This window comes from Lissotriton helveticus, chromosome 1_1 (genome assembly GCF_964261635.1).
Source record: "Lissotriton helveticus chromosome 1_1, aLisHel1.1, whole genome shotgun sequence".
Taxonomy (NCBI): domain Eukaryota; kingdom Metazoa; phylum Chordata; class Amphibia; order Caudata; family Salamandridae; genus Lissotriton; species Lissotriton helveticus.
Window position 1 is genome coordinate 1,857,260,724 of NC_136057.1, and position 18,572 is coordinate 1,857,279,295.

The 18,572-nt window shown below is 42.9% G+C and overlaps 2 protein-coding genes across 6 annotated transcripts in view; one reads left to right on the forward strand and one right to left on the reverse strand.

The window, feature by feature from the left end:
• RO60 (Ro60, Y RNA binding protein) overlaps nt 1-5,937 on the reverse strand; it is a 306,652-nt gene extending 300,715 nt beyond the window's left edge. Inside the window, exon 1 of one of the 5 annotated variants that reach the window (XM_078641476.1) lies at nt 5,816-5,937. The gene's annotated coding sequence lies outside the window, so the exon portion shown is untranslated. Of the gene's footprint in view, nt 1-4,514; nt 4,536-5,717 lie in introns of those variants that run through there. The other 4 variants (XM_078641493.1, XM_078641479.1, XM_078641499.1 and 1 more) reach the window with 4 other exon arrangements.
• Nucleotides 5,938-6,572: 635 nt separating this feature from the next.
• Nucleotides 6,573-18,572, forward strand: part of UCHL5 (ubiquitin C-terminal hydrolase L5) — a 244,634-nt gene continuing 232,634 nt past the window's right edge. Inside the window, exon 1 of the mRNA XM_078641508.1 lies at nt 6,573-6,774. Coding sequence (XP_078497634.1) covers nt 6,699-6,774 — 76 coding nt within the window. The 5' untranslated portion in view covers nt 6,573-6,698. The remainder of the gene's footprint in view (nt 6,775-18,572) is intronic.

Sequence of the window (18,572 nt, forward strand, 5' to 3'; positions counted from 1 at the left end):
AAGGTTCTATGTTTAAACTCAGGGGGACATTCGTACTCACAGTAGTAGACGCCTGAGAAGGATCGTCGATTGAGGCAGCAGGCTGAATTGTATCCTGAGCCGCTGCAGTATCGGCTCTCATTTTCGGCTTTTGCTGCCGTGGGAGCCCAGTCGGATTCTTTGGCGCCATTGAAGCTGAAGAATAAGCTAAGATCTCGGAGCTGAAAGGAGCTGATACAATGTATCCGTTTGTTTGCTGCCGTGAGCGGTCTTTCCGTGTTTGAAGTCGGCGTGTTCCCGAACGCTGTCTTTGAGCCCCCGCCTTATCTCTAGAAAACGGTGAAAATGATGAAGACAGGAAAGTCGGGCGGGCCAGAGCTGAGCGGAGAGTTCGAATATGGCTTCTCCAAAGATCAAAGCGCATAACCGAGCAAAGCCGAGCCAGGCACTTGCATATGCACCTCCGCCGTCACCGTAGCTGAGTACTTTTCCACCCCTCCACAGCCGTGGGCAGCAAATCGTAAGTAGCTAGACAGGAATTGTAATCTTCCACAAGTAATGGCTTGTATACTCTATCAGTTCGAATAGAAAGAGAAAGTTGACATGCCGCAGTGAACCACACGAGAGCTCAGACCAGCGTCTCCTCACTCGGACTTGCAGTCCGCCATCTTGCCCCAGCTTATTACCTTATTCCAGGCAAAAGGAGTCCAAGCATTCCTTTTAAATCCGGCCAAACTTAAAGTGATACATAAAGAACGCTCTGTTTTTTTCTCCTCCGAGGTGGCAGCCAAAGAATTTTTGATGTCTATATGAGAGGATCATGGACTTTGAAATATGAACTATGAGTTTTGAACTAATATGGCTATAGCTCAAACCTGTGTCTATTTCTATTAGGAATACAACAAGAATTTAATGTAGCATATATTGGCACATACTAATACGTTAAAAAGGGGGAAAGCAGGCTTAGTAAAGGCTAGTAAAAGATTTAGCAAATGAATGATAAAATTTGCTCATTATGATAAGTGGCTCTAAAATGATTATGAAGAGGGTATAATAATCGCGATAAGAACCACACGATGAGAACCACCTAGCGCTCATCACATCATCAACACGAGGGACTACTATGTCCCTCTGCCCTGATAGCACTGGGGGGGGGGGTGGCTCAGGGGGAGCCCAGAGGGGGGTGTGGGGAGGGTTGGGGAAAAAAGCAAAGTTGCAAGTAAAAACAGAACGTCTATTATTTCACTATGTGTAGCTATTGTGTTATGTCTTGTTAAGCTTGCTGTTAGGGAGAAATGTTTAAAATTTCACCTGATCATATACAGGCATTTTTGGCATAATCTGGTACCTCATCTGAGAAATAAATGTTGTTATAAATGGGAAAATTACGTGTTTGCTCTTGGAATATATGTGGCTTGAATAATAGAAAGAAGAGGGGGATAGTGGCACAAATCTTACAGTCTATGAAAAATGATATATTGTGTATTCAGGAATCACATATAATGTGGAAGGATAGACATCTATATACAGATCTAGGTATGCAGTTAGCTGTATGTACGTCCCAAGGTTCAACAACAAAAGGTGTTGCTATCTTATTCAGGAAGGGCCTGGGCATACTAATTCGTCATAAGGCAGATAAATATGGTAGATGGGCAATATCAGAGTTCAAAATCAATGACATATTATGGACAGTTTGTGCTGTCTATGCTCCAAATGTGGATGACCCAGCTATCCTGGATCTTCTAAATTTGGAACTAGCCAATTGGTCTTCCTCATTAATACTTTGTGGTGACTTTAATATTCATTTAGATTCTAATAAGGATATTTGCAATGTATCCTGCTATCAGGGGGTTAAAAAGAAGTCATTTATGTCTTTACGGTCATTGGTTTTGGACCATGGTTTAGCTGATGTAGTCTATGAAAAAAAAACACCATCTCCCGTGTTTACATTCTTTTCCCATCCACATAAAAAGTTTGTACGTTTGGATTATTTTCTCCTAAGGAAATCGTTTATTCAGGATACAAATTTTGAGGTATTTCCACGCATAATCTCTGACCATAACCCCATACTGATTGAAATCAAAACTGATAATTCAACTATTCAACCGAAGCTTTGGACCTTTGATCGTAAATTACTATTTGATTCAGAATACTTAGATATGATGGCTATATGGATGAAAGAATTTTTTGATTTCAATAGAGGAACTGCTTCTGTGCAAATTGTGTGGGATACGTTCAAATCAGGGATAAGGGGAGAGACGCTCTCTTATACTATTAAAAAACAGAAAATTATGCGTGAAAAGAATGAAAAAGCATTTGAGAAAGTATTATTTTGGGAAAAGAAACTAATAACAGCAATCGTATGCCAACAACCAATATCTGATATAGAATCGAGTCTAGCGATCAGTAAAGCTATCTGTTACGAATTCTTTGCAGATAAATCAGCACAACAGATGGCAAGTTATAAGACCCAGATTTATGAAATAGGTGAAAATACAGGGAAAATTTTGGCAAAAAGAACTAGACAAAAAGAAGCTTACAACACTATTAATATAATTCAAGATGAATTTGGACAAATGCATAATAAACAAGAGGAAATTCTGGAAGTTTTTCGTAAATTTTATCTTAAACTTTACACACAAGAGAATGACCAGTATTTGTCTCATATATGTTTGAATTTTGCCATGGAAAATCTCCTACCAACCCTCTCTTATGATCAAAAGCTGGCGTTGGATGCTGCGATTACTTGGGAAGAAATTGAAAACGCACTAAATTTACTATCAATAGGCAAAGCAACCGGTCCGGACCTTATCCCGCTAGAATTTTATAAATCTTTTAGAAGCTATATAAAGCGCGATATGCTTATAATGTTTCTAGAGGCCCAAAAAGGTGTACCACCAGAATCTTGGGCTACATCAGTAATCATGACGTTCTTAAAAAAAGATAAAGATCCAGTTAATCCAGCTTCTTATAGGCCAATATCTTTAATCAATGCCGATAGTAAGATATATTCGAAAATACTTGCCACAAGACTATCAAAGATAATACCGCTAATTGTTTCTCGTTGGCAACATGGATTTATTCCTAACAGAGATACGGCTGACCATATACGCAGAATCATAGCTATGATGGATTGGGCAGAGGCCTCTAATACATCAATAGGGATTACCCTGTTAGACGCTGAAAAAGCGTTTGATAGAGTGGCATGGCTCTATCTCTGGGACTTGTTATCCTTGAAAGGTTTCGGACCAGGAATAATAAATGCATTTAAGGCATTATATAAAAATCCAGTATCAGCAATCAAAATAGGCTCTACAAAGTCTGCATTATTCCCTATTCAGCGAGGAACACGCCAGGGATGCCCATCCTCTCCTCTTCTTTTCGCCATATATATAGATATCTTTCTTAATCAGTTAAATAGGGACGAGAATATAGTACCGGTACAGCTAGGAGGCACTGAATATAGAGCTCTCGCCTATGCAGACGACCTGGTAGTGGTTACTAAAGATATTGAAAAAACCTTTTTGAGGATTGAAGAATTAGCGGAGACATTTGGATCTTTCTCTGGATATAAATTAAATCTGTCTAAAACTCAAGTTCTTTTTATAGGTCCAAATCCACCGCCAATTAGAAATATAGTTTCTGAGGCAGTCTATTTAGGAATTAAACTGACTACACCTATTTCAAAGATTCCTAGTCTAAATTATACCCCGATTCTTAAAAAGGTGAAGTTAACCTTGGAAAGAATAAATCATTTACATCTATCTCTCCATGGTAGAAATAATGTCTTAAAGATGCTTATATTGCCGAAATTTATTTATTTATTTAGAACAATCCCTCTAGAATTTCCTGTAAGCTTTTTTCAAGAAATTGAAAGAAGCGCAGTTAGATTTTTGTGGGGCTATAGAGGCATTAGGCGAGCATATAAGAAGATGATTATACCGAAAGATAGAGGGGGTTGGGCTGCACCACATTTTCTATTTTACTATCTAGCAGCTGTACTTCAATATATATCTCCGTTGATTGTCGGTAATAAAATCCCTACTTCTTTGGCAATATACCCAAATATATTTGAACTTGTATTAGATACTGAAGCTAATCATCATCTGCTAAAAATAATAGAACCAAGCTACTATAAAAAAACAAAATTTAAGATTCTAACGGCAGCTTATAAAGCTTGGCGAATTATTAAAAAAGTGGCTGGTATCAGAAAAGTCACAAGATACACTCCATTAAATTCAATCCATTGCTTCCCTTCAATTTTTAGAGACCAAGTGATGAAAAAATGGAATAATAAGGGGATTTTTTTTCTTTCTGACTTATACACACATAACTACGATTCGTTACTCTCTTTTGGTGAACTTCAAAAGAATTTCAAAATTCCTTCCCATGATTATTTTAAATACTTACAGATCCATAGCTTTTTACACTTACCTTCAAATATAGCAAGGCAGGATTTAGAGCCAATTTTGCTTATAGATAGCTTAACCAATAAAAGAAAAATAGGCTATTATTATAATATCTTAATGACTTACCTTCCGGACGACTTTAATAATCTGTGTGGTAAATGGGAAGAAAAATTACGAACAAAGGATTTATGTTTAAAAGACTCGAATAAAATGGCTACCACTATCCTATTCTCTGGGCGCACCCGTACTCAACATTATATGATTCTGTGTGACCTTTATTATACACCTGCTAAGGTTTTGAAATGGGGGTCTTCTGCGGGAATTAATTGTAATCGGTGTAATATGAGAGGGGCTGACACAATACATATGTTTTACTCTTGTGCAAAACTTGCAAGGTTAATATCTGATATTCAAAACTTTATTGAAAACATTTTCTGTAAAACTATTGCTATATCACCTGAATTATTACTATTTGGTGTCTCCAAAGACTCAATGGATCTAGAACAAGCTAACTTATTATTTATCATGATGTCTGAATTGCGTGCATGTATTACGCAGGATTGGATCAGCCCAGAACCGCCGTTGTTCTCCACGTGGAGGGGTCGATTCTTAGCCAGATACAAACTTGAAATGGCAATATATGCAACCAAGGGAAGAAAAAGGAAACTACTTGGCATAAAAATTTGGACACCAATTCAAAACTGGATTGATGGAGTAATGACCTAAAAAGATGTATTCTTTTTCATTCTCTATGTTTTGTATTTCTTTTTGAATATATTTTCTCACAAAATGTATATGCATACTCTGAATAAGGGAAGGATATGTTTTAATCTGTTTAAACTTGCAACTTAAATCTCAATAAAAAAAATAAAAAAAAAAGCTTGCTGCCAAATAAAATGAATAATGGCACTTCTAACAGTGTGGACCTGACGGTTTAGTTCCATGGGTCTGAATAGTAAATGATTTAGCTAATAGTACTCAGTACTGGCATTTGTACTATAAGATTCCAGGGCTTTTACTATGTGCTTTCCAAAATCCAGGCTAAAAGTGTCGGGTACTTGCACTTTGCATCAGGCATCAATGAGCTTGTGTCCTGATGAGGTACTGTCCTCCTTCAGCAGAGGCGAAGTGATCTGCATGCCCTATTAGTGTGGTATGTAGCGCGTCAAAAGTCTGAAGAGATCAGCAAATTCACTTCTTTCCCACCAGCGAGCTCTCGTTCCCCATGGTAGCACGAGCACGTCACGTGCTCCTTTTCCCGCCTTCCCCAACTGTTTCAACCACTTCACAGGTCTGTCACACATGACGCCACCGAACACCACTTAATACCTCTCAGGATTTGTGTGACGAAAGACTGGCGTCACGAGTATTAAATTACGCGCCTATCCGCCCTCAACTGTGGCTTTTCTACAGAATCCGGGGCCCACCTGGCAATCAATGACGTCACAGCAGGTGTCTCGACGCGGTCCAACCTGGTAGGCCTCTCTTTCACCGGGCGAAGGCCCGAAGCCACCAACCTCCGTGTCCTTGCCACTTAAATAAAGTCGCCAATCGCATCACGAGCACGCAATGAAAGAAGCCTTGCAATTGGGGCAAAATGTGCTGTTCATTTCCTACATTTTCTCTTATCGGCTGCTTTAACTTGTTTGGCTTTGTTTTCGTTTAGGGAAAATGAACTAGTGTTTTTTGAACGCGGCGTATTATTCATACATTCAATTCCATCTTTGAAAGGTTATTTTTAATAGCTCGCAATTTAGGTGTGAGACAGTAACTATTATATACTCGAATTTTCCCATTGTAACATGGCGTCCGCGCTGATTCACACCTAACTGAGCGGAGGAGGCTGCCACCTTGAGTCGGAGTTCCTCCTCAGTATCGTCAGATTGGGAAAGACGGCCAATAAATTCAACACACAACTATTTAACAAGAACCCTGGCTTGCTATGAGAGAATATTACATACACATCAAGTTACATTTTCTTCGCGTTTTAATACGTGTAAAAATATATCCAGCTACATGCAACACTTTTAGAAAATGTAATATAATTCAGTATATTTTAAATATAATACCATTATGCTATTCATTACAATGAATGCCAACGTGTCGTATAACTTTAATAACAGCAAACTGCTTGCTTTCAGTAAGAGTCCGCGGTGGCCATAGAGCGGCGTAATAGAGGTGTTGGCGCTCCCTGTCCTCGCGCGGAGGCTACTGGGATGGGTACTTGATGCTGTCGCCTCTAGGTAGCAGGCGCTGGAGGCTCCGCGAGTTCTGCAACAGCAGAGAGGCAGTCTGCGCTACGACGCGAGGATGGCGGGTAGCGCGGGCGAGTGGTGTTTGATGGAGAGCGACCCTGGGGTCTTTACAGAGCTTATTAAAGGCTTCGGTAAGTCGTGCAAATAGAGAACCTCAGAGGGCAGAAGATAGCGAGCAAATAAGTGGGATGGCCACCTCAGCCATCAAGAGGCTGCTGTAGCCGCATCACCACATGTGCACCATGTGTTATGTTATTTGGCAGCTCTTATGGGGCACTAAAAGTGGAGGCGAAGAACAAGGGGGTTAACATTTTACCTGCTCGCCAAGTTACCGAGGACAGACTGTGTAAGACAGAAGAGTGGGTTAATGGGTTTGCTTCACTGATCTGTATCTAGTCTTTAGATGTCACTGAATTTTTTTCAGCAAAAAAGATTGAACTCTGTACTACATGATGAAATAGTGTTAGCTCAAGTTTAAATAATGTGCCGCAGTAATTACTTTGTGTGAGATGTGGGTGACGTACCTATCCCAGTGTTGAAGCTCGTGTTAATGCACCTGCTGCGGACATCTGTGTTTTTACCTGCTGCTTCAGGGTTTTAGTAGTGGTTGATTGTTCTGCTTCTTTTATCTGCAACGTGTGTATATTTGATTGGCATCCATTTCCGTGGGAGTTTAAAGGATGTTTTAATCATTATTATTAAACCAAATCTTTTTTTTAATTGAAATTTTATAAGAGCGAAAAAGTGCAGACATGATAAGTGTATAGCGAATAAACGATAGCCCGTTGGGGAGACATGAATGCAGTAGGATACAGTGTTCTGTTTACTTGAGAGAGGTCTCGAATAAAGCGTTCAGTATGGGTAGTCGTATGTATGTGAGATGACGATGAGGATGTTGTTTGTGTGGAGAGTGTTGAGGGGATGAATTGTGAATGTATTTGGTGAGGGTCGCCACAACTGATTGTTGTGAAGCCAGAAGAAGAGCGCTAGTAAAGGAGAGGATAGGACAGACGAGAGAGAGTAGGGGGGAGGGATATGCCCGGCGGCAGGTGGGGGTAAGTGAAGGGAGGAGGTGGGGATGGCATGGGAGTAGCTATGGGGATGTGGTAAACATGAAATTGTCTAGGTTGGACTTGGACTAGATCTTTTTCTTCCCTGATGTGGTGTTTAGATGTGTTGGTGGAGTTATCCGCCCTTTTGATGACTTGTTCCCATCCCCACCAAGTGTGGGGAGAGAGTTTGGGAAAGCCTTTCCATTCAAAGAGAAAGGCTTTAAGGCTGGTTGAGACGAGGATGTCCCATAACAGGCGGTCTTCCTTGTTCAGCGTGGATTACATGTCTGGGGGGAGAATACCCAGGATAATCGAGGCTAGATTTGGTGTCCTGTTCAGATTTAGAATTTGTAATCTGGTTTTACCTATTTTTGCCCAAAAAATGATTTGAGAGTGCAGTCCAGCAGCATGTGGCCCAAGTTTGCTGGCTTTTTCGCAGCTCCAGTAGGTCTCAGAGTTTTGGAGACTGACTTTGAACAGTTTTGCCTGGGATTAATGTGTCTGATACAGTGTTGTGTTTATAACCTACAGGTTTGCATCTCTGATATACTTAAATTAGTTCTTGAATTCCCAACAGATAAAGCAGAATCTGTGAAAACACCATCTCAGACTGTCTCCACTATGCTTCCCCTAGTGCAGATTTGAAGCACATGCTCTGGGACTGTTCGGAATGCGGTGGCATGATATCTGCACTGTACTGACATCCGTTACTGGTCTTCCTGACCTTTACAAATTGTAAAGCTGTATAGTCTGTCTTTACAAGCACCCCAAACTTGCCAAAACTGCCAACAAATGCCTTGATCCGGCCTCCTATGAAAAAGGCATTTTCACTATGAAGGGGAAGGCGCAGTCCTTACCACCTGTATTTTACTGGCTAATCAGTCATGTGATGGGCCACAGTAGAATCTCCTGCGCTGCAGCAGTAATAGGTTAGGGGTTTTATGAAAATGTTGTATTGCGAGTTTATGGAACAAGTTATTTTATTCTTTTACAGAAAATCTCGAAGATGATACCAGACTCCCCAAGAACACATGATTTCCTCTCACTTAACTACATCATGCTCATCACTAATCATAGACTTGATTTATGAATATCCACGGCTCCCCGCCTACCCTCTACACCATTTGATGTGCTCTGACCTCCTCCCCTAGTCTACCACAATTATATTTTTGAAACCACCATTCCAAGCCAGTTCTTATTGCGTTTTTTTTGGTTTACTTTTGAATTGTTTTATTTCGGTTTTGATCTATTCCCTTGCATATTCTGAACTTTTTATCTGCATGTCCACTGATATGATAGCCATATATTAACTTTTGCATACTACTTTGAAATTAATGTTATTATTATTTACTGTCTCCATTCACTGTGCACTACGTTTGTAATGTGCTTATTGAAACTTAAGAGAGACATTTCAAAATAAATTAGCTCTGAAATTTTAAGAAGCTGCCAAAAAGATGTGTGGAAGCTGCAGATAACATACAGTTTTAATAGCTCAGAAAAGTGAATCAAGCGGAGAGCAGGGATTTTCAAAATAGTTTTTACATTGGTCACCTTGCAAGTACTTTATAAAACAGCAAATATTTCAGAGCTTTGTTTCTTGTCTCTTCTCCATCCATGTCTGTTCTGATTACCTAACACAGCCTTATGGCTCTGATTTTGCTTCTAATTTAAACAGTGCTCCAACTTCCAGGCTATCTTCGTAATGCATGCAGGGTGAATGGACTTACAAGAGTCCCTTTTCCTATATGATTTATGCCCATTAGTCTATCAGAAATCTGACGCTCTCTCCACCTTCCAAGAACAGATTGGCTGTTCATCCAACTAAGTATCAGTGCTCCGACAAAAGCTTATCGTTCTAGGTATACAGCCTTAGATCTCTCTAGTGGTTGGATTGTGCTTCGAGTGTAGGACATGTGAAAATTCTTAAAAGGCGGAAGACTTATTTGTTCATATCTGTAGAGTAACATCACAGTGTGACTGACCACTGCCTCAAGCAGTTGCCTGCATCATTCCCGTGTGAACCTGTACTTTGTCCTTACTAACTCATTAGAAAGTTATATTAATTGTTGAACAGAAGCATGCAAAATCCTGTATGGCCTATACAGTAAGGACTCACTGCTTTTATATAGAAGGATTTATCTAAAGTCATAGCGACCTTATATTCTATAAAGGAACCTTGATATGCAGTCAACTGAAGTGTTTCCTCTGGAGACATTTTTCAGAATACATTAGGTATTCATGATGCTCTCTTGCCTTGCAAGCACATCAAGTATGCACTATGATGACCAATGCTTTGATAGGCTCAGATGTTTAATGGATGTCAGTTCTTTGGCCAGTGTACCGAAGTAGATCTATTTTTAGAATCTTGTGAACCTTGAATGTACTCGCAAAATGGTGAACAAATCTAAACTAGGGTGCAAGTGATACACCGCTTAGTGTCGGAGTGCTATATGTAGAAATTTGTCACATGAACAAAACATGAATTTAAAAATGGGACCCGAGCTCGCAGTAGTTGCTGTATTCACATACTCTTCATTGTAACAGTCTACTGACATTTCATTTTAAAGATTTGCTCCAAGGTTAGAAACAGACCGGGTCTTCCCAGGACAGTCTAGGCATTGGTATGTTAGACATTGGCCTCTATATGTTGGATCCTCCTGGGCTGGTGCCCATACATTGAGGTTATTTCTCTGCTTGAGGCGAGGTAACTGTGAGTGAATATAAGTAGATCACTGGCACAGCCTGCTGCTCAAATTGTCCTCTGACAATACTGCTTTGAATGTTATCCTTGAATGGTACATCTCTAAAGGTAGTATAGTCTAACATATGTCAGTATAGATTGGTTATGGGGATGAGAGCACCCCAAGAATTACTGTTGCTAATATGTCCTTGCGGTCCTGGCATCAACCTTCCCAGGGTCTGCACGGTGCGACGAGTAACCTAAGGGTTCCGATACTTGGGAATCTGTCACCACATACCCGGCAGTCTTTTACAATTATAATTTAGCTCTCTCCTTACGTCGACTACAGGAAGACATGCAACATTGGAAGACACTTCCCCTGTCATTACTGAGCAATGCCTCCCTATATAAAATGATGGTGCTCCCCTGTTTTGTTTGTATCCTACAGAACACTCAATATCCCGTCCCATCACAGTGTTTTCAAGCTATAGAATCAGAGATATGTACACACATCTGGGAAAATGTTATCCCCCGAATAGCACTGGCCAAACTGACAAAGAGATGATATGACGGAGGAATCGCCCTTCCGGCAGTACAATGTTACTATTGGGCAGCTCAACTTACAGTAGCGAATCACTGGGTACATTTGCCACAAACCGAACCAGCTCATAGGATGGACAGACATATAATGGAACCAGGGAACTATCACAGAGCGATCTATGGTGGGAAACTGAGTGCACCACGATACAAACCAACATCGACAACAATTCAGGGCTCGACAAATCCACTCGCCCGCTCGCATTTGCGAGGGAGAATGGATGAGGACGAGCTATTTTTAGGTCCTACTCGCCCTTTCTGGCGAGTAGGAAATTAAACTAACTTTTGTCCTCTGTCTTTAAAAACAGAGCAAAAGTGACAAGATGACACGATTTAAAGGCAATCTTATTGCTCACAAAGGAAATGAGCAATAAACATGCCTTTAAATCTTGTTATCTTGTCACTTTTGCTCCGTTTTCAGAGACGGAGGTCAAGTGGGTTGGAGTCAGGTCGAGGGGATTTTCCATGGTACTAGACCTGCAGGACTAGTACCATTTTTCGGATTTGTCGAGCCCTGCAATTATGCTATGGTACACCGCGCATGCGGCACTGGGGTGGAAAGATAAGTTAACTATGGCTACTCCACTCTGGGAGTCAGTACACCCTGGACTGGCAGCAAATCAACCTGGTTTTGACAAATGGGACCTCATCGGTCTCTCCAAGGCCGGTGACTTACGGGCGCGAGTAAGACTATACCCTTTAGAGACCTTCAAAGGGACTATGAACTTGACTCAGGAGAAACGTTTCAATAACTCAAGGTACGAAGCGCATTGCAAAGGGCCTTTCCTAGCGGCACGAAACTCCCGCCCCCCCCCCCCCCTAGAAGATAGGCTCTTCGGTGACTATTTCAAAGAGAAAACAATATCACTAACATATAGGAAGATATTAAACAATTGACCTGAAACACTAGGGAAAATACGCCCCAAATGGGTGGATGACATCGGAGACATGATCGAGGAGTGGCAGGAGGTGCTGGCGTCCCCTCGGGAGGTGGCCATACGCTCTCAATTTAGATTAATTCAATTAAAGATATTACATAGAACATACTATACAAGTATGACACTAGTTAAAATGGCCATCTCGCCACTGTGCCCCAGGATGTGTGGTCAGGTGGGAACTTTTATACATCAATGGTGGGACTGCCCAGTAATCCGGAAATACTGGGTCAAAATAATATCAAGAATGCTAACACTGTGCAGGAAGGAAGTAGAGGCCTCGCCTAAATATCTGGGGGGAAAAACCAGACCTCATGGCTAGAGAAAGAACCTGGGTCACCCTAGGTTTGATGGTTGCAAAACGCAACATCGCGAGGACATGGAAGGGGGTGACTGTGCCTAGATATCGAGTCTGGGAGGCCAATATGGATTGGTGTATGCAGGCGGAAAGGGTGGTTTATGAAAGAAGAGACTGTCCCCAAAAGTGGTCAAAGATCTGGGGGGAATGGAGCAAAAGTAGAGGGATGATATGCATGCCGGTCAATGGATTTTCCCCACTTGGGGAGCAATAGGTGCAGAGAAGCATCAGATATACAAACGAAAAATGTGATAATATTAAAATTGATAGCTGGCTTTCAATGTGTAAGAATTGCATCTGTGTACATGTACTGATTAACCGCTTCGCTGCGGCGTGAATTCCGCCGCTGTGCTGGGACATTCCAACCCTGGGCGTGGCTCGGACGGCCCCCGGCCATCGTGCGCACACACCCACCGTGACTCATGGTGGTGGCCGCCATGAGCACGGAAGAGGTTAAAGGTTGTTTATTGTATTCAATTTAGGACCAATTGGCAATAAAAAAATGAAGAAAAAAACACCATTACTGTTGCATCCTGTCTTTGACCACTGATTGAGTTAACACAGCCCTCCAGTATGCACCTCTGCTTGAACAGAGAAATAATATCCAGCCTGTGCGGCTTTGTTGATTTGCACCCAACTGTCTTAGACTTCAGGCCATCAAACTATTGTTTATCCCTTCGTCCTGCAAGTTTCACCTATGTGTTTCATCAGTCCTTAGATTTTTACCTTTCAAACAGCGTTGTTTACCTTTGATTTGAATAGTAAATAATCTGGAGAACATTGTCAACAAATACCTGTCTGAAGTTACAGAAAGTACTGCGTCATGGCAGTGCACCAAAGACTGCTTACAAGTCCAACAGGCTTTACCTCTGAGGTGTGCTTCTGGCTCTCGTAGAACTGTAGAAGATACAAAATAAACTCACCATACATCATGACACCGTAGTAGGGCCCAATATACACTTTGGTGTTGTTCCATAAAGCCATGTCCTTTTCTACAAAGTGACAGGTTACATTCCCTGCGTTTTGTGTTTAAAAATTAACTGTACATGTAGGCTTTTTGATGTTTTGTTATATCAATTCTCTTTGGAGTGAGTTGAGGTATAAGGAATTGCCTCTTCTTGCATGTGCATTCCTACTTTTTCGACTGATGCTGCTGGTTTTTCAACTCTGAGAGTGCACTGAGGCTTGCTGACCAGATCTCAGTGCCAGCGTTCTTACCCGTTACCAAGTGTATGTCTAATTGGCAAGTACTGACTTACAAGTCCCTAGTATATGGTACAAAGGGTACATAGGGCAGTGTTCACCTGAAGCTGCAGCACTGATTGTGCCATCCTGAGTGTGTTAACATTACAAATTGGCTATCGGCCTCCTACTGCAGACTGGAAGGGCAGTGTCACACTGCTAGTTCAACTTTGCCATTAAAGCCAATGTTAAAGCCACCCTTTCCTTTAACATTATATGGGAGTGTCCCCTAACAAAAACCTATGGCGCTGTATATTGTTAAATAGGACATATACACGTATAGGTCTTAACAGAAAAACCCTGAAAATTGTTGTTTTGCTGGGGAAAAGTTAGTAGCCCAATTGGTTAACACAGGGTTACTGACTGGCACCCCGGCCTGGCTAACTTCTGAATGCAACCACATAACTTGGTGCAAGGTATCAAATTAATTGTGGTATTAAACCCAACCCGATTCCCAGGTCAAACGTAATGTCACTTTAAAAGTTAAGCAACTTTTAGAAAGTTGCCACTCTGTGCCCCAGTGGTCCAGTAACCTCACACGAGCTGGGACACACAGACCACTTTCTGCCCATCTGAGGGGTGGTGTTTACGACTCCCAGGCTAGGGATCAAACACTGCATGCTGCTGGGAGAGGTGTCGCCACCCCTATGCAGGAAGCAACTCAGGGTGTTAGCCCAAAAGGCAAGCTTCAATGGGGAAGCTGCCTTACACGGGCAAATAATGACAACACTTGAGAGGGGCTGCCCATTTTTCAGGCAGGCAAGCTGGAGACAGGGAGGGAAGACCAGTGCCCAAACCGGTTTTCCTGGGGGTAAGTAGCCATACCTCTAGGGTGGCCTACCAAGCTCCTAACATCCAAGGAGGGTTCAGGACAGCTTGGGAGTGGCCAGAATGATGTACTCTGGGATCGCCAGATGCCACACATCACCGGAAAGTAGTCACCCAAAGGGAGGGGATCTGGTAGCCCATTGGCTAATAAGCGCGTGGGCACTAAAGCTTGATAAATAGGGCACCCCTGGCACCAAGAACCCTCCGATCAAACTGGATTTAGAAAGAGGGCTGAAGAAGTACTGTCCTTGGAATCGCTCAAAGAGAGGCTGCACTGCCTGGTGGACTGCACCTGCTTTGGGCTATCGAAGTTTGTTCTGTGCACCCTAGTTCAGAGAAAAGTTGATCCCAGAGCAGTAACTCGAAGTATCAGTCTGCTGATATCCTGGGACTAGTTCCAAGGACAAAAATCTGCAGTAGCCCAAACCGGCAAAGTGCTAGCCACCAGAGAAGATTTGCTGCTAGCAGTAGCTGGGAACCTTGAGAGAATGACCTTTTGACATGCAAAAGTTGAATCAGTGTCCTTAGAACCCGGGAGTGTCGTCAAAGTCCAGATTGGTCGCTGCAAAGGGACACTAGCCCCCACTAAAGGATTTTGCACCAACCTTTGCACCCGGAGACCCGAAGCCCAGCCGCAGCTGACCATCAGCCCTGGGAAAGAGGACTTTGTGGACCCCAATATCTGTGGCCAAAGTCACTTCATGTCACCTGTGAACCGAAGAAACACCACATAGTGCCCCCCACCAACCCCTACCGCATCGCAACCGGAGCATTGTTTCATCCTGCAGCCCCAACATTAGGACCACTTCAGTATTATCTATGGCTGTCGTACTGTGAAGGCTGTGTAAGAAAGTGGCTCTGTATATACTGGACCAAAGTAAGGTACAGAGTCCACAGTCCCCAGAGGTTAGGCAGAGGCTAAAGTTAGGTATAACCTTACTCTCTAAAGTGGTAGCTTGGTCGAGCAGGAAGGCAGTGTCCGAGGACAGTGCAAAGCATTTGTTGTACACACCCAGTCAGCAAATGGTCTCACACACTCAAGACCTGAACTCTAGACCAAATATATGTATTTGTTTTATTTTAGAACAAGGTATCAAAATTCTACTTTCTCAGAATGAGTTACTTTAGTTTAAATACTTTGCAAATAGGCAATAGACTTTTAAGTACAGTAGTTATCGTTGTTGCAATGGGCAACACTATTTCAAACACAATGCAACATTGAGCTCAATGGGAATTTCTAGTTAAATGCAATTAGTTACTTTATGGATTTTTTTTCTAACCACAGAACTGGATCCTAGATTCAGTCCTAGGACATCTCTTGTAAACAGTTGAGTAAAAGCGTTTTGGTCACAGTAGTGATTTTTAAGGAATATTATTGTATTTTAAAAGTTGACACTTTTTCACATAGAATCACCAATGTTATCCTATGGGAGAAAATTCACTTAGCAGGTAAGTAGTGTTATGATTACTTTTTCTTACTCAGGGTTGGATCCTGGATCCAGCACTGGTGCATCGCCTGTAAACGGTTGAAAGAATGTGTTTAAATCATACAGGCTATTTTTTAAAGAATATTTGTAGTTTCTGAAAATCGACACGTAGAAACTTTTCTGGTGAAAACCAGACATGGATTCTCATGGAAGGAAATTCAAGTTACTGGTAGGTACGGTTAGGATAACTTTTCAGGGTTAGTGCTGGGCTAAAAGATGAAGCACTGGGTTCTCTCCTGATAACAGGTGAGTAAATCGGAATTCGTTGTTCAGCTGATTTTAGATGAATATTTTAAAGTTTCAAAACTCCACACTTAAAAGAATATCCAAGTGAAACCACGCAATGTTAGCCTGTGGAAGAAAAGTGAGTTATCGGCTTTTAGGTAAGTACTTGACTGGCAGAGTTACGGTTCTGGGCATAGACTCAGGTCTCCCAGGGTCAGGTAGGTACAGTTGCACAGGGCAGCCGGGTTCAGAGGTAGTTAGGCCCAATGTTATCCAATGAGAGGCAGGGGGCCTTCGGTTGGTGGCGGCTGGCAAGCAGACCACTTGGCTGTGTGAGCTGGGCACCTAGTCACTTGCTCAGGGCAAATGGGGAAGTAGGTTAGGACCAAGGTTGCACTGCCAGGGGCACTCGGGCGGCTGGGTGCAGGGTGCTTTTGAGCCGTCGGGCACTCAATGTTATTCAATGGAGATCTTAGAAAGTGAACGTATGCTGCAGGCTCGGGGAATGAGATTCTTCAGGAGCGATCAACACTTCGAGGGGTAAGTTGGGATCTTGGAGGATAGGTAGGCACCCCGGAGTTGGGGCCGGGCGGCGCCGGGTGCAGGGGTGTCTTTTGACGTTGGGAAATCTTACCCTCTGCTGGTCGCGGTTGGAGGGGTCCCTTGTTCTGAGGCTGCAGGCGTCTGGGTCGTCGAGGAGGGTCCTTGGGCACTGGATTCCAGGTCGAGAATCGCCGGTGGGACGTCCTCAGGGTCTTTGTCCACTCAGGCACAGACCAGGCTCGGCGGGTGCAGAGTGTGCTGGATTTGCGGTTCCTGGCTGGCACCAGGGGTATTGCTGTTTGAGCAGAACCACTGCTCATGGGAGTCCCAGTCTTTAAGAGGTTCAAGGCAGGCAGGTCCTCCAGGATTTTCAAGGTTGCTGTCCGCAGGAGACGCTCGGATTTAGCAGGTTCAAGGATCGATGGGCCTGTAGGGCTGGGGCCAAGTCAGTTGGTGTTGTCCTCTTGTTAGCAGCTGCCCAGCAGGTCTTCTTCTTGATCTTCTTTCTTGTTTTCAAATCGGGATCTGACGAATGAAGGTTCAGGGTGCCCCTAAAATACTAAATTTAGGAGCGTTACAGGTAGTGGAAGGGCAGGGACCAATAGGCCCCTAGCCTGCTCTTCTCCTGTGGGCGGGGACAGGAGCCTATCTCTGATTGGGCAGGGCTCCCCATCCTCAAGATGGCCGAGGCCCGGAGTTGTGCTTCACCTCGCCTCTCCCACATGAGGGTGGTGTTGGCACAGGCTGGCACACCCCCTTTCCTCACGTAGGGTTTCCCGCCAGTCTTCCCGCCAAAGTGGGGGTCAGAACCGGTGGAGGCCTGATTGGCAGGAGCCCAGGGCACAGTCAGTCCAAGCACAACAGCAATTCAGCAAAAAGTGGGAGCATACCATGCAAGAAAGATGGCACTTTCTCACAGGCTGGAACTGGACTGAAAAAATACTCCAGTGGCCAGGTAACTGTTCAAATGTACCCCACTGGCCCCCTAGACTTATATCGTTTTGAATTTGGATACCCAATCCGAGCCATTAAAGTAGTACTTGGCTCACTTTTTTGTTGAACAATGGTTATTTGCGGTTGAAATTTACTGATCAAATTTTTGAAAAATCACATCTCCGGAACCATCCGGTAGATTTTGCTCATCGTGCACTTTGAAATTCACAAAACTATGCTCTATTTTTAGGTCTCGCGCCTGCGTTGCAATGCGCAGCACTACTCTCGCAGAGAGGGACCTCATGTAGGGGGTTTGAAAACTGACCTAGGAATCGCATACGCTTGTGCGTATGCTGTTCCTTTTGGGTCACGCTATTGGCCTTGGCATGCGTCTTTTTATCAAAGACAGCACGTAATTGGTCAAAGGCGGGCGCATTGCTCCACCCATGGCCTATTTGTGTCTGTTACGCGCACAGCTGCTATGTGGTTTCAATTATCGTGCCCAGACACGGGTGAAATAATTGAAACCACATGTCTCGCTGTGGCGCGCGCGCACCACTCGCATGCTTCCTCTTTTTTGGATCCATTTCACAGTGAAGCATCTAAATGAAAGAAGGAAAGAGAGGTGGGCTGCTCGCTCGCAACGCTCCACTCGTTTGTTCAGGAAGTGTTTACACTTTGTGTTTCTCAGCCTCTTGTTATGGCACAGTGTTATCCCTTACTTACTCTTGTACATTAATTGGTTTCACTTTTCTGTCACAACATACTTGATTTACGTTTTTTGTTTGCGAAGTGAAGACGTACAAGTATTTAGTTTGTCTTAAAGATGCAACAAAAACTGGCTCTTCTTAATGTGAAATTATCTACTGAGCAATGTTTTGTGTACGTCTTTTGAGGGCGCCACTTACAACGCACGTTTCATTTTCTGACTCTTTTCTATTGTACTCTTCTTTCATGGCACAGCTTAACTCTGAAAATTGACAGTGAACATAAAACCCTTTGAACCAAAAGTCAAGAGCCTAGCTATTCTGTGACTAGTGCTCACAACA